This window comes from Podarcis pityusensis (genome assembly GCF_964106645.2).
Source record: "Podarcis pityusensis genome assembly, chromosome: 1".
Lineage (NCBI taxonomy): Eukaryota > Metazoa > Chordata > Lepidosauria > Squamata > Lacertidae > Podarcis > Podarcis pityusensis.
Window position 1 is genome coordinate 104,717,743 of NC_138028.1, and position 14,579 is coordinate 104,732,321.

Sequence of the window (14,579 nt, forward strand, 5' to 3'; positions counted from 1 at the left end):
TGAATAGCCAATGAGAAATCAGTTTTTGTTCTTACACCATTACCCTTGTCAAGAGTTTTGCTTTGAGGCCAAATCTAAGAACAAAATCTGAGGACTGAGAGATTTAAGCCCTGTTTTGGTTTTATTCAAAAAAGAAAAAAGAAAAGAGATAGACAGAGAGAGAAAGAACAAAACTGAAGTCCTTGACAGGTTTTTTTAAAAATGTCCTGCATTTCACTCCTTTTAAAAAGTGCCCTCTTCCCCAAATGGAAAAACAAAACAAAATGGTTAAGTCAAAAAGGCATTCAGTCAGTTCAAAATGTCAAAAGCAAGAGAGGTAAATTTGTAGTTAGAAAAGGGTAACTAGTTTGCCTTCCTGTAACTTGATTATGCAGAAATGAATTTTGAAAACAATTAGTATGGTGAAGAGCTCAGTGTAAATGGGAAGGCAGAGCGGGAAAGAGAGGAGAAAGAACCAGTTGCAACCAGTTCCTTGATAAATGTCACTATGTCTTCTCCTACTGAAACACTCAAGATACCCATCACTTAAGTGGCCAAATGATGCTAGACAGAATTCCCATGTTCTAATAAATGAAATCCTACCCATTCGGAGGATGGCCCATTAAGATTTGAATAAAGCAAGAGGCCCACTTAAGTGAGCAAGAATAAATTGTTTGGATTTTCAGACCCAAGACTCAAGAAGCAACAGGTGCTCAGACTTCAAGAAGCAGATATCCCATCTGACACATAATTAAGCCCATTCACAACAATGGTCTTAAGTACACTTTGTGTTGGCTTGTGGCTAGTGTGTCTCTGAACATGTACAGAATGCCTTTCACCACAGCCAGGTTCACTGAGCACTCCTCCAACCAGTAGGTAGGTGGGTATAGCAGGGGTCATAATTTTGTCAGTTACTACTACTACTACTACTATTTTATCCTCTTGGTCCATTTCTGTCTGCTCAGCATTAAATGGGTCTATATTCTCCTCTCAAGGTGCACAGAAAGTAGATCTTAAAGCTAATGGATGTTAAAGCCCAAGTAATACTAGAGGAATGCCATACTAAGGATGAAGTTGATGATAGCATGTTAGCAGGGGCAAGAGATGTCTGTTTAGTAAGGTGAACAGCACACTGTTACTGCCCAGTGCACACACAAATCAGCATAGAAAATATCAGCCACTACCGAGCTGATGTGCTTCTGTGTCTCCTTGACACGTTTTACTTCGGGAAGATCAGAAATGGGAGTTCCTTTTCCAATTTGATCCTTGTACTTAATCTACAAAGTGGTATTCAGTTCAGAAAACAAGACAAAACAATAATGACTTACATTATGTACATGAAACACATCCATTTCGCGTAAAAAGAACAAGAGTAAACAAATATAATCACGATTGTAGGAGCTGAAAGCATTGCATGCACCCATGTTGAAACAGACATCTGCGGAAAACGAGTTTCTGCAAAGATTTAAAATTCGATGTATAAAACCCAATCTCCAATTTGATAGTGGAGGAAGAGCCATGGATGGACACCTTGACTCAACAATCTTACCAATGTAGTAGAAACAGGAGGATTAAAGCTTTCCACCAGGTTCCTTGCTTTAAAAGCTATTTTAATCATCAGTAAACAAGTATGAGATAATTTTATTTTGCAGCTCAAGTGCAACCTGGCCGAAAAAAATAGATTTTTGATCATGGCATCCATCACAGAGCTTCTCCTTTTTAAGCCCCTGGCCCTGTTTTACAACTACCTTGTGTTGACAATGCCAGGCAAATCTTCAGAGAGTAGCCTGGAGTGGCCATGCATCTCCTCAGCTGCATCCCAAGGGACATTGTTATTGGGATGCTGTTATGAGACCTTCCCATGGCCACTGTCAATATTGGGCCCCTTGCAATTGTGCTGGCTGCTGATATCAATCAAATTTTCAGTCCAGCTTAGGAGAGTGTGCCTAAATTGTTTCAACTCTAGTAACTTTCTTTGGATTCATTCCCACTAGATTCCGGAACCTAGACTTGTGGCCATAGGTTTTGTATGCCGTGGGGTTTTTCCCTCACACAGGAAATAGGTAATGTGCACTGAAACACACGACACTGGCCAACGCAGAAGCAGATGAATGAGCCTCTGCAAACTGGAACCTCTGCCTATTCAGAGGAGACACTGGGCTAGGGTGCAGTGTGTGTGTGTGTGTGTGTGTGTGTGTGTGTGTGTGTGTATTAGTCTCCAATATGCATTATAGACCTATTGAAACCAAACAGCTCATCCTTATTCAGTGAAGTCCCATTGAAACCAGTGGCATAAACCAACCTATATTACTTTTTAAGTCCAATTGCTTTTCAGTGGGATTTCGTCGTGAATGGAGCAGGATTCTGTTCTGGATTCAAATGTTTATCAGATAATCTGAAATGAATAAACTAGATTTTCCTCAAAAAATTGAAACGAGTAATATCGGTGCTTCCTATCCACCTCCCGTTCTATCCAGCATGGGTGACAATACATGTACAACATTCAATAAAAACATTTTTTACCTCTTTTTTTAACGAAATGTCAAAAAAGGAAAGTAAGACATTGTGCAGAACACAATCAAATGAAAAATAATTTTGGCAATCCTACCATACGTACTGGGGTTTGGGGGGAGATGAAGTAGAGAGAGAAAACAAAAAATATCAGAAATAATTCTCTAAAATTATTGTTAGTTTTAAAACGTGGTCACTATATTTGCTACCATGAGTATCTCATCGACATTTCGGACAAGATCAAAATGTGAATTTAGTTTCAGTATTTTGTGAAATGATAAACATTAGTTGAACATTAGAAAATGTTAATAGTTAGAGTTTTTGAAATGTGGAGACTATTTTACATAGGAAAGTAAAAGTAGAATGGAAGAGCTAGTTAGCAAATTATGTTTTGATTAATTATGAAAAGCCTTGACTTTTCAAGTTATTCCAGAATTGCTGTTAGGATCATGTAAGGCAAATGAAGTTTTATAAGTTGGGAACAGCACAGGTAAGAGTGTTAACAATCCACTGGGTTTTGTACCGTGCTTATTGCATCCTGCGTTTGTTTAATTCTCTGCATCTCGGGCGTCTTTTCAATAGCTGTTCCTGTTCCAATATCTTCTTTATATAAAATCTTAACCAAGACAACAAGATTGAGCATAGAAAAACAACAACATTGTCATTTGCTACAGAAAGACTACAAAACAGTGGAATATTAAGAAACCTCTAACTGGTTCCTTGATCATCAGTGCATTCACTCACACAGAAGTCATTCCCATTGATTTCAGAAGCTTTTGCTTCCAAGCAAGATTATCCTTAAGTAAAATGTGTACTTCTCCATATTTTGTGACGTAGTTCTCCAACAAAAAAAATAGTGTGCAAAATGTGTATATTTGGGGGAAAGTATGCATAAAACGCACAACTGAGTGAAAATATTTTTAAATGCACCAGATATTTGCTAAAATGTATATATTAGGCAAAATTGCACAGCAAAATGCATACAATGGGAGAAAGCACATTGAAATGCTGGTGAGTTTTTTGAGGGTGTTCTTTTTTATTTTTTAAAGCAAATGAATGCAAATATGTAGTAAACTGAACTTAAGAAAAATGTTAACTCAAAATTAGACAGATTCATCCATCCCTGTTTTCAGGATCTTGGGAACTTGTGGAGGAGGGAATTTCTGCTTCAACTATCCTGGTTCATGCATGCCTGTTACACTGTCTAAGTAAAATGGGAATGGCACTGATTTTAACGTAGACATGGCTTTCCACTGTTTTGATCAGACATCCATGGAATAATCATGACCAATAAACACATCACATAATGACAATATTTAGCATCCTTTGAAGATCTTCATGGTTAAACTTGCTAATTAAGAACAAAGCAGGGCATACACGAATTAGCTGCTAAAAGACGACACAGCAAGCCTATAAACAGCTACAAACTCATAGCCACATTGCAAAACAAGGGCAGATATTTTGTACTTCTACTGTCAGATGTGGGGTACACAACCCACTGTGCAATGGTGGAAGCTGTTGAAGGAGAGATTGTGTAAAGGAAAAGCAACACCTGCACATATAATAAGGTACACATAATTAGTGTAAAATTGCAAGGCCTTGACCACCGACATACAAGCCTGGATATGCATAGTAAACAAGAAGCACCATTCATATCAAGGAAGATTCCTGTATGCTGAAAGATCTGCAAAAGTAGGACAACAAAATTAAGGATTCACTTTGTGGTGTAAAATAAGGTTACCGTGCTGAAGTTCTTCTGGTTTTCTTTCACTCTTAATATCTCTGGTGTTTCATGTACAACTGTGACTTTTCCTTTGCTGTCCTGTAGATCATGCTGGTACTTGAGCTGTTTAGGAGAACACAATTTTTTTTGTTTATTGCCCTTGCAATAAAGAATTCAGTCTTGCGCCTTTATTTCTTTGGTATTCTATGCGGCTTTCTTATAAATAAATAAATAAAGCATTTAGGAATACTGAAATCTGAAGTCGCACCTTTCACCCGGGTCATCTAAATTCAGCTGCTGTTTGCACACATGGGATTTCTAGTGGGCACCCAGATAATAGGACAGAATCTTCAATCATTATGAGGCATTCGCTCTGCATTTACAGAGAATGGAGAACCCCATGCATCGTGGGGTAGGGGCTCTGGGTGCACAGAAGATTTTGCAATTGGGGCCCACATTTACCTATTCATGTTTCCATCAGCTGGTGCTGCTTTCAAACACATGCGACCTCAGGTAAACTGCACTGCCATCTGCACATACGCTGTATCCTCACCATCCACCCGCATTTTTGTAACCTTGTATTCTACCTGTCCTGGATCCCAGCCACCCAATTTTCAGTTTTGCACTGTAAGGTATGATGCACAGAGACAAAGGCAGTGCTGAAACGGTCATGAGGAACAGTGTACTACACCCTTCTTGAAAGGGGAGACTTTGACTGAAACCATGCCTCTCCTCTAAGCCACACACACAAACATGCACATACAAAATGGGTAAGCTCATACAAGACCCCACGGCCCTTCAGGTCTTGCTAGACTCCAGCTCCCATCAGGCCCAGCCAACATGACCAGTGGTCAAGGATGGTGGGAGATAGAGTCCAAAAACATCTGCAGGGCCACAGACTCCCCATCCATAATGACACGTTGCCTGACACCACCTCTGATGTTGAGCGAGGAAGAATAAAAGACAAATAAAACCTTCCCATGCATCCTGAGAGCTGGTTAAGCCAGGACAGTGCAATGCAAGAAAACAGCATGTTCTGCTTTAGTGCCATTGCTTCCAAACAGGAATCTCATCTCTGCTTGCACAGTCACCATGGAGATTTCTATCCATCTATCTGTAAATGTGTGTACACACGCTTTTACATCTTCAGACCTTACACAATTACTTTTATCTTGACCCAGGCAAGCAAGAGGCATTCTTACAGCTCTGGGATGTGTTCCAGCCATGCAAAAGCTCTTGAGGAGTGTGTGAGGGATGTAGGAGGCGGAATATTTGTCCTGAAAAGCGGAATCTTCCATCCTATGATCTGCATGGGTCTGAGCAAGGTGTAAAACCCAATTTATCAATGGATGTAAAGGTAAAGGGACCCCTGACCATTAGGTCCAGTCGTGGCCGACTCTGGGGTTGCGGCGCTCATCTCACTTTACTGGCCGAGGGAGCCGGCGTACAGCTTCCGGGTCATGTGGCCAGCATGACTAAGCCGCTTCTGGCGAACCAGAACAGCGCACGGAAATGCCCTTTACCTTCCCGCCGGAGCGGTATCTATTTATCTACTTGCACTTTGATGTGCTTTCAAACTGCTAGGTGGGCAGGAGCAGGGACCGAGCAACGGGAGCTCACCCTGTGGCAGGGATTCGAACCGCCGACCTTCTGATTGGCAAGTCCTAGGCTCTGTGGTTTAACCCACAGCACCACCCACGCCCCTTATCAATGGATGAGCAAGGGTTAAACCCTGCCGTGTTGGCTGTGGGGCATGGCAGGAGCTGCAAACACAGAACTGAACCCTGCCCATCAACTGATTGTCAGGTGGGTGTGTGGGGTTTTTTTTGGGGGGGGGGTCTCAGGAGTCAAATTGGACCCTGCCAAGCTTGGCCCGTGGGCTGGAGTTTTCCCACCTCTGGCCTACATTCTGCACAGGACTTCACAGCATCACATATTTTTAAATAATCACACTTTTCACTTTGTGTACGATACATTAATACCTACCATGCTGAAATTCTTTTGGTTCTCCCGGACTCTCTGCATTTCTGGTGTGTCTAGAACAGGCACATAGTAAGACATAGTTCTCTCTGCATCCTCCTTATATTTTTTCTGTTGGTGGTGCGGAAGGCGAGAGAGAGGAACAAGATTTATTGTTGTGAATAAAAAAAACCCCAAAACGAAATATATACGCTCAATGTCCAAGAGGCAATTTGCACAAAAACATGTTTATGGTTATCTGTTCACCCTGGAGTTGAGATATGTGTGAAATAGTTCCTACGTGAAAGAAGCTCCTATCAATAGGGAGCAAGACCCTCCTTTTAAAAATATATTTAAAAATCTGGCAAAGCTAGTTGAAAACAAATACAATAATTACCTGACTTGAAAAGTTCTTCACGTGGTGGGCGTGGATGATGTCTGGAGTGTCAACCACCGTGGTATAGTTGGCTTTTTCCATTTCTGCAGACTGCTTATATTTGATCTGTTGGGGGAAAGGTCACAAGCAAATATCCACAGTGAGTACATTTATGAACACAGCTTTCTCTTGATTTCCCCTTAGGAAAAATATAGAGGAAGTTCCCTTTAAAATTACTCCCAATTGTTATTAGTGCCTGGCTGTTCTCACTGACCTGGCTAGCGATGTCCATAGCATTCTTTGCCCTCATATAATCAGGCGTTTCTGTGGCATGGCCTGTCAAGCCTCTTCCTTTGATTTCCATCTCTAGAGATTTCTTGTATTCTTTCTGTTGTGGTTTTTTTTAAAAAAAGGATTAATAGAGATGAGACCATCACAATGGGGCAGGTTTTTCAAAAGTGACACTTATCCCAATTCACCCAGGGTGATCTTGATGTGACTCAAGCTGCTGCCCATACAACGTGCAAAAAAAGTCTGCCCCACAGGAGAGAAACTTATGCAGTCAAAGAAGCATTCACTCTTCACAGACAGTCTAAGTCATTTGATCATTTGTGTTACCTAAAAAGCTCATCTCCTGGCTAACACCTCAAAAGGAAATTATCTAACTTAATTAGCTATCAACACATGTTGATTTCCTAAGATTTAAAAAGGTAAAGGGGACCCCTGACCATTAGGTCCAGTCGTGACCGACTCTGGGGTTGCGGCGCTCATCTCGCTTTATTGGCCGAGGGAGCCGGTGTACAGCTTCCGGGTCATGTGGCCAGCATGACTAAGCCGCTTCTGGTAAACCAGAGCAGCGCACGGAAACGGCGTTTACCTTCCCGCCGGAGCAGTACCTATTTATCTACTTGCACTTTGACGTGCTTTTGAATTGCTAGGTTGGCAGGAACAGGTACCGAGCAACGGGAGCTCACCTCGTCGCGGAGATTCGAACCGCTGACCTTCTGATCAGCAAGTCCTAGGCTCTGTGGTTTAACCCACAGCGCCACCCGTGTCCCCTCCTAAGATTTAAGAAGTGTCCAATACACAGTTTAGGAAGTTTGCTTAACTTAATTAGCTTTTCATACACGCCAATTTCAGAGGATTAAAAACGTCTGACTAGCTAGACACAAGGGTCTAGCTATTGCCTTGCACAGGACACGAGCTTAATTAGCTGTATGTTTTCTAGCACCTACAAACCCATTAGAAAAATTGACCTGGGAAAGTAAATGGGATCTGACTCTGAGATATAGTCAATGCTTCAGAAATTGCTAGAGCCCAGGCCTATAATTTCTCTTTATAGATAGCTTTGCGGGAATTCTTCTTATGAAAGGCCAGTTCTAACCTTATCCAAGCAGCCTGGGAGGGATGCTGCAACACTGCTCATTACCATGCCAATGTTGTCCTTCTTCTGGGAGTCATAGGGTGGAGCCACATCATGCATTTCTCCCCAATGTCTGGGGCTTTTGACATTAATCCAGTGCAGAAGAAGGGGGCCATGCTGCGGTGGCCCCCAAGGGAAGTTAGCCTAGCTATGTGCCTCACCTCATTCAAGATATAGGTTGCATTCTTTGCTCTGAGTAGGTCTGGGGTCTCTTCCAAAATGGTTAGGCCTTTACCTTTAACACCTTCTTCCAAATCTCTCCTGTATTCTTTCTAGAGGGGGTGGGGAGAAAAAGAAAACTGAGGAAACCAAAGAGAGAGAGAGCTTCAAGAGGGAGGAGGATGAAGGAGACCCCCTCCCCTAAAAAGAGTTAGTAAATAGCCTTCAGATTATCTTAAAGCAACACTTAGTTAGGGTGTTCAAGGTTTAACCTTCTAGATAGTCACACAGCTTGACACAACAACTTCAGTAAAGAACACAACATATAGTGAAACAATGATGTCTGTTCCACCAACAGGAAAACATTAATGCTGCTAATACAATTAACAATTAGTGATTTTTTAAAAAAACACCAATGGACTAGAACAAGCAACAAACACAGATTAAACCATGCACTTAAGAGAAATGTTTAAGGCTAGTAAAGACGGTAGTGAAGGGACTGCTTTGGTAAGGACAATTAATGAAACTAGTAGGGTGGTTCACAGCAGAAGACAACAGAGGAGCTGCTACCTCGCTTGCTATTTTGGTGGCATATCTGACATGCAAAAGAGATGGCGTGACCTCCAGGCCAGTAAGGTTCCTGCCTTTCATGGACTCTTCAAAGTCTTTTTTATATTCTTTCTAACAGGAGTAGGAAGAAGAAGAAGAGAAGGGGGAAAAACAGAATTTATTTTGGATCTGTGCAGGAAGAATATTTTCAAGTACTGTACTGTTAGTTTTGGGTCCTGTCTTGCCCTTGTTGTGTCAAGTTTGCTGGTCAGCCATTCGGAGTTGGGTGGGGTTTAGCAGCGTGGTGTAGTGGTTAGAGCGTTGGACAATGGCCTGGGAGACAAATTCAAATCCCCACTCAGCTATGCAAATCACTGGGTGGCCTTGGGACAGTCCCTGGGACTAAAATGGAGAGGGCAGAACCGTGTACCCCAACTTGAGCTCCTGGAGGAAAAGGTGGTGTATAAACGTAAGGAACAGATAAAATAAAAATACATTGCAAGCGCCCACTTTGTGTCTCTGACAGCAACAAGGCTTTGGATGAACATGTGATTCACAAAAGGTAGGGCTCCAGTCTTCCAGTGATCACCAGTGTGCTCAGTTGGTAAGATGCCCTTAAAGCCCACAATAGTGTCATTCCTATGCTTTAGTGCTCACTAATTGTTAGGATCAGTCTATGGAAGGGAAAATCCCAGAGCCAAAAGGGTAGGCATCCCATAAACCCCAGGCGGGGGGGAATGTCTAATTGCATTTTGAATGGCAATATATTGAAACAATTGACAGAATCACCCAAAGGACCTTATACCAGTATTTTTGCCTTGTATAAGTTTCGCTCTTGGACAGAACAATGTGGACACTTCGATCAGGCTATGAAATCAGTGTATGGTTAAACAAAAAGCTAATATCAAGGGGAAGGGGCTGCTGTAACACTTAAAACAAGCAGGGATTTTCAGTGCTGAAGCACAACAGTTTCACAACTAATCTTGCTGATATAAAAGGATTAAATATTAAGGCAAACGTTAACTCTGATTTAGCACTGGCTTGTAAGAAGCAAGGTGGACTTTGCACCCTTTCAATCGCTGTTCAGGCACTGTATTGGGAAATGATGGGCAGAGGCGGCTTTGAAAAAGTGCAGTTGAAAAGTGTTTCAAAAGACACATGAGAGGATGCTTGGCAAAGCCTCCAGGGAATGAGAAAGGGTAAAAGAATTGCGTTCTCTGACTGCTTATCTTCCTTTTCTTTAGAAAAATGTGAGAGGCCTCCTGGGCTCAAACCCAGGGCTCAAACTTCCCTGTATCCAGACCCCTTGCACTTGCATAATGGGGGATTGTTCTTTATCAGGTATGGCAAACACCTGCAGCAAGGTGTCAATGGCTGCACATGGCAAAGACAGCAAGGATCTGTAGAGGAGGGAGCAGGCAAGCCCCTGGGCCTGGCTATTGCGGGGAATCAGGTCTGTACTCCTGCTTGTCTCTGCAGTGCTGTGTTACTTCCTGCTTTGGAGACCAGAAGCAAGCACACCTTAAAGCACAGATGGTTGGTTATGGACCGAACTGTGCAACAGAGTCTTTATCTAGTCAACAGATGGTTGTGCGGTGAAATACTGGGGGGGAACCTACCCTGAAACAATTGACAGAACCACCCAAATGTTATCGACCGAACACCTTATACAAGTATATTTCACCTTGTATAAATTTCACATTTGGGACAGAACACTGACAAAACTGAGTTCAGGAAGGTCAATGGAAAAACTATAACTGGACACAAACAAGGCTTGAATGGTGTCAGCGAAAGTTGTTTATTACAAATTATATACTGCTACTTTTAGCAGCCAGTCTAATCTTCTGGTAGCCCAGGGGAAACTGACAAACTGCAAGTCCTTTTATGAACCAACACTTCTGTTATCACCTTAATTCCACAAATTCAAAGTAAATTAATAGCTTAAGAGTCTGTAGCCTTGCTCCTAAACTTCTTTTATTTGGCAACCGTGAATCAGATTGTAATAAAGTGCAGCCTGTGTTGCCCCTCAGAGGTTTTGACTACAACCTCCATCATCCCTGATCCTTAGTCATCTGACTGGGGCTGATGGAAGCTGTATGTCCCCCCCCCCCAAAAAAAAAAACCATGGAGGGCACCAGGTTGAACAAGGCTGCTATAGGGTGAACAGAGGCATGATTATTTCAATTCTAGTTATACCTACAGAAAGCATCTTCCCCACTAACTGCCTGAACCTGAATGGAAATAATACAATACCATGTTGTCGGGCCTTCATTTTCCAACATGAAACCAGGCTGCATTCTGCCACAAAGCACCTCACCTCGCTTTGCATGTGCTGAGACTCCTTAGCCGTGAGGTATGTTGGTGTTTCAAAGTCCAGCATGGGCTTCCCTCTTTCCTTTTCATATTTTTCCTTGTACTTCACCTGCCGAGAGGGAGATAAATGTTATCTCCAGTGCATTGCTAGATATAGAACAGAAATGTACAGGGGTGGCCCTGGAATGTGGAAGGGAATTAGGTCTCTTCCCCAAGCCACACTCAAGAAACAATTATGTCAGTCATGAAAACCGCATGTCACGGTGAGTGACTTGTTGGGTGCCCCCAACACAGTCTGCAGCACCTCACAGAGGAGGGCCCAGAAGCACTGAAATGCTGCTACCAGATGTCAAGGGTCAAGGCCAATTTCTATGCTCCAATGGCAACACGGTTGCCGTCCACTTCTTCACATGTCAGGGCCCCATTTTGCAGCCGTAAAGATATGAAGCCACAACTGCGTGGTTTGCATGGCTAGTTCACACAGCATTACCTATGTGGAATTATGGCAATTTATAAATAAGGGTGCGGAGAACAGTCTGAAAACCAATGTACAAGAGTTTTTTGTTCAGTCGGAAAATAGCACAGATAGTTAGAGAGAACATTAACAAGAGGCATGTCCCAAAACATTTTCAGACCTGGGTTTAAGGCAAATTTTGAATTAACAAATAAACAATTCATTTGTAACCATGTGCATGTGAGGCAGCTATATCTCACATGCAAGAAGTGTGCAAAGCTATATATCCACAACAAACTTTAAAATGACATTCAATTTCATTTAAGTGCCAAGGCTTTTTCCCGGCAAATTCTGTGAAGGGAGCTAGGAGCTCTAATTGGAGGATTCTAAGCATCTTTATAAAACGTATTATTCCCAGAATTCCTTGGGAAAAACAACTTCTTCATTTATATTGTAAATGTACTCCAAGATCAAAAGGAGTTTAATGTTGAAATAACTTTACAGCAATACTTTTTTAAAAAGCATTTCCCCCTTCTTGGCAGACTTACCCTTCTAGATTCTAGAATGCAATGCAATGGGTTGTGAACGAGAAATAAAAAGCAGGAAACACTTATCTATGACTTACTATGCTCTGAAGTTCTGAGGCCTCCTTTAGATGGATCTGTTCAAGGTTATCTGGAACCACATGGTAGTGACCTTTACTCTTCTCATATTTCTTCTTGTACTGGTACTAAAGGGGAAGGTGTCAAAAACCACCTCAATAACAAAAAGGCCTAACCTGATCAGCTTTCTAGCTCCAGCCAATCCAACCATTTCAACAGAAAAACAAGAAACCCAAAGCATTTTTTAAAAAAAGGAAAAGAAGAAGAAGAAGAAGAAAAAGGAATACATAAAGGGGTGGGGGAGGGAGAAAAAAATCTCAGACTAATGCCGAAGCACTTGTGATAGCTACTTTTCCCTTGCAATATTATGCAAGAAGGAACAAGATATCGTAAGTAAATAAAAAGAAAACCCCCAAAAAAGAAAGAAGGAAGAACAAAAGAAATATAGTGAATATGTGATACAATTAAAATGGAAGACAACGCCACATCTTCTCTTGTTAGCATATTCATCATTCTGTGGTCTAACAGCAGGATGATAAAAGTTCAGCAAAAGCAGAATTAATTTTGAAAAGGTTTTAAAAAGTTAAAAGAAGAAGAATGTTGAAATAACATTAAGCATAAAAAATATTGAAATCAAAAGGAAGAAAATGGTATTCCTGTTAGTCAAAAAGGAAAGTTAAAAAGGCCAAAAAAAAAAAAAAAGCCATTTACATGTGGTTAGAGGTTTTACGATATTAGCAGTTCTACAGCTAATAGAAAATGCTTGAGAGACTAGGGGTATTAATTAGTCCGCATGAGGAACACTCATTAGGCAGGGGAGAAGAGAGATCACTACCAGGTGATTTCCTAGGAACAGTCAAGGAGGAAAGCTGTTACAGAAATTGTTAGCGGATATTATCTCAGAAAGGCAGATGGATGAAATGCTAAAGTGAATATGGTCTGAGATGAGCTAAGAGGCTTACAGAACTGGCGAGCTGGCTGGTGTTCAAGACATGATGCATCGACAGGGATTCAGACATGTCTGTCACTGGTTTGTGAAGTTTCTTCAGGTCCGCCTTATATTTAATCTGATGGGGGAAGTTCAAAGAAACGCAATAAAGGAAAAGGCAAACAACACTTAGAAATCGGATGCATTAAAAAGGAACAGGACTCAGTCAGACTTTGCATCAAAATGTTGTGGGGGCAGGGCACTGGGGCAAGAGGTGGTTAATGAGATCAGCATTACTGCAAATGTTCCTTAAATGATTTGTAGCAAAGTTGCCAGGCACATGTTCCCTTAGGGAAATTCAGGTACATGGCCCAACAAGGCTAGGAGATGGTTGAAGGTGACAACTCATCATCACTATTTTCTGTGGTTGTGCCTGCTTGTGGAATGTGCTCATCTGACACCTTCATTACATAACCTTAGGTGCCAGGCAAAAAAAATCCTCTTCTCCTAGCCCTTTGGCTAATTAAACAATCTGTGGCCTTTTAAACTGTGTGTGTGTGTGTGTGTGTGTGTGTGTGTGTGTGATGTTGTTTGATACTAAAGCATGTATTTTTGTATTTTTATATTGTAAACTGCCCTATGATCCTCAGATGAAAGTTGGTATAGAAATGTAATTAATAATAATAATAATAATAATAATAATAATAATAATAACAATATCCCTCCCTTCGGCCAGTATTATGTTCAGGGGCTCAACTCCCAGTTCTGCCTCATACTCTGTTTCATGGACAAGCTGCTTGTCCCTTATGAATAGCTACTTCCCTCAAGGCAGACATTTTGTGACTAGTCATGGTCTCCCAGCTGCCATTATGTGGTGATACTCATAAGCTTTTCCAAATGGGCCCATGAGCCTGAAAAGGGTTGGTAACTACTGGCCTAAAGGCCCACACATACCTCGCTAGCGATGTGGTGGGCATCTTTTAAGGTCTTGTAGATCTTGGCTTCCTTCAGGTCGTATTGCGGCTTATTGCCCTTCTCCTTGTCAAACTTCTCTTTGTATTTGATCTAATTCCAAGAGGAACAAGTGTTAAAACAAGGTCCTGAATTTTAGCTTGTCTGGTGCCAAGGGAGAAAGAGTCCACATTCAGATTGTCAAAACTGATCCCAATTGCAAGCAGACAGGTCGAACAATGCAAGCCATAAGACCTCTTTGAAAAGAAGATACCATTAACGAAGGCCAGGAAAATTCACGTGATGCAGCAATGAACTTGGCACACACTGCATTTACAAGATTTCATGTTGCGTCTTTCATTCAGTAGTTGTGTTTCAGCTCCACATTTGAAATATATAACTCATTCATGGGGGGCGGTCCTGAATGTTGTGTGTGTGTAGCATGGCTATCAAGAGACACAAGAGCTAAATTATGACTGCATTGTGCATTTTTCTGTGGCCTAAAATGGGCCTAAAATAGAAACATCTGACTTTCTAAATACTTCTTTCCTGCCTTCCCTCCAAGGGATTTTGAGCAGCATTCAAGTCTCAGGGTAGATCTACACACAGGGGGAAAAACGCTATAAATACTGTAAGTCAGAAACTAGATCGT

At 41.6% G+C, this 14,579-nt stretch overlaps 1 protein-coding gene across 49 annotated transcripts in view; it reads right to left on the bottom strand.

Moving 5' to 3' along the window:
- NEB (nebulin) overlaps positions 1–14,579 on the bottom strand; it is a 159,629-nt gene that overhangs the window by 14,283 nt on the left and 130,767 nt on the right. For 39 of the 49 annotated variants that reach the window (XM_081004288.1, XM_081004289.1, XM_081004277.1 and 36 more), the window contains 12 exons: positions 13,931–14,041; positions 13,011–13,115; positions 12,072–12,176; positions 10,997–11,101; positions 8,701–8,811; positions 8,133–8,243; positions 6,823–6,936; positions 6,570–6,674; positions 6,200–6,304; positions 4,232–4,336; positions 3,014–3,106; positions 1,164–1,256 (listed from right to left, as the gene is read on the bottom strand). In XM_081004288.1, the coding sequence (XP_080860414.1) occupies positions 1,164–1,256; positions 3,014–3,106; positions 4,232–4,336; positions 6,200–6,304; positions 6,570–6,674; positions 6,823–6,936; positions 8,133–8,243; positions 8,701–8,811; positions 10,997–11,101; positions 12,072–12,176; positions 13,011–13,115; positions 13,931–14,041 (1,263 nt within the window). The remainder of the gene's footprint in view (positions 1–1,163; positions 1,257–3,013; positions 3,107–4,231; positions 4,337–6,199; positions 6,305–6,569; positions 6,675–6,822; positions 6,937–8,132; positions 8,244–8,700; positions 8,812–10,996; positions 11,102–12,071; positions 12,177–13,010; positions 13,116–13,930; positions 14,042–14,579) is intronic. The other 10 variants (XM_081004285.1, XM_081004283.1, XM_081004273.1 and 7 more) reach the window with 5 other exon arrangements.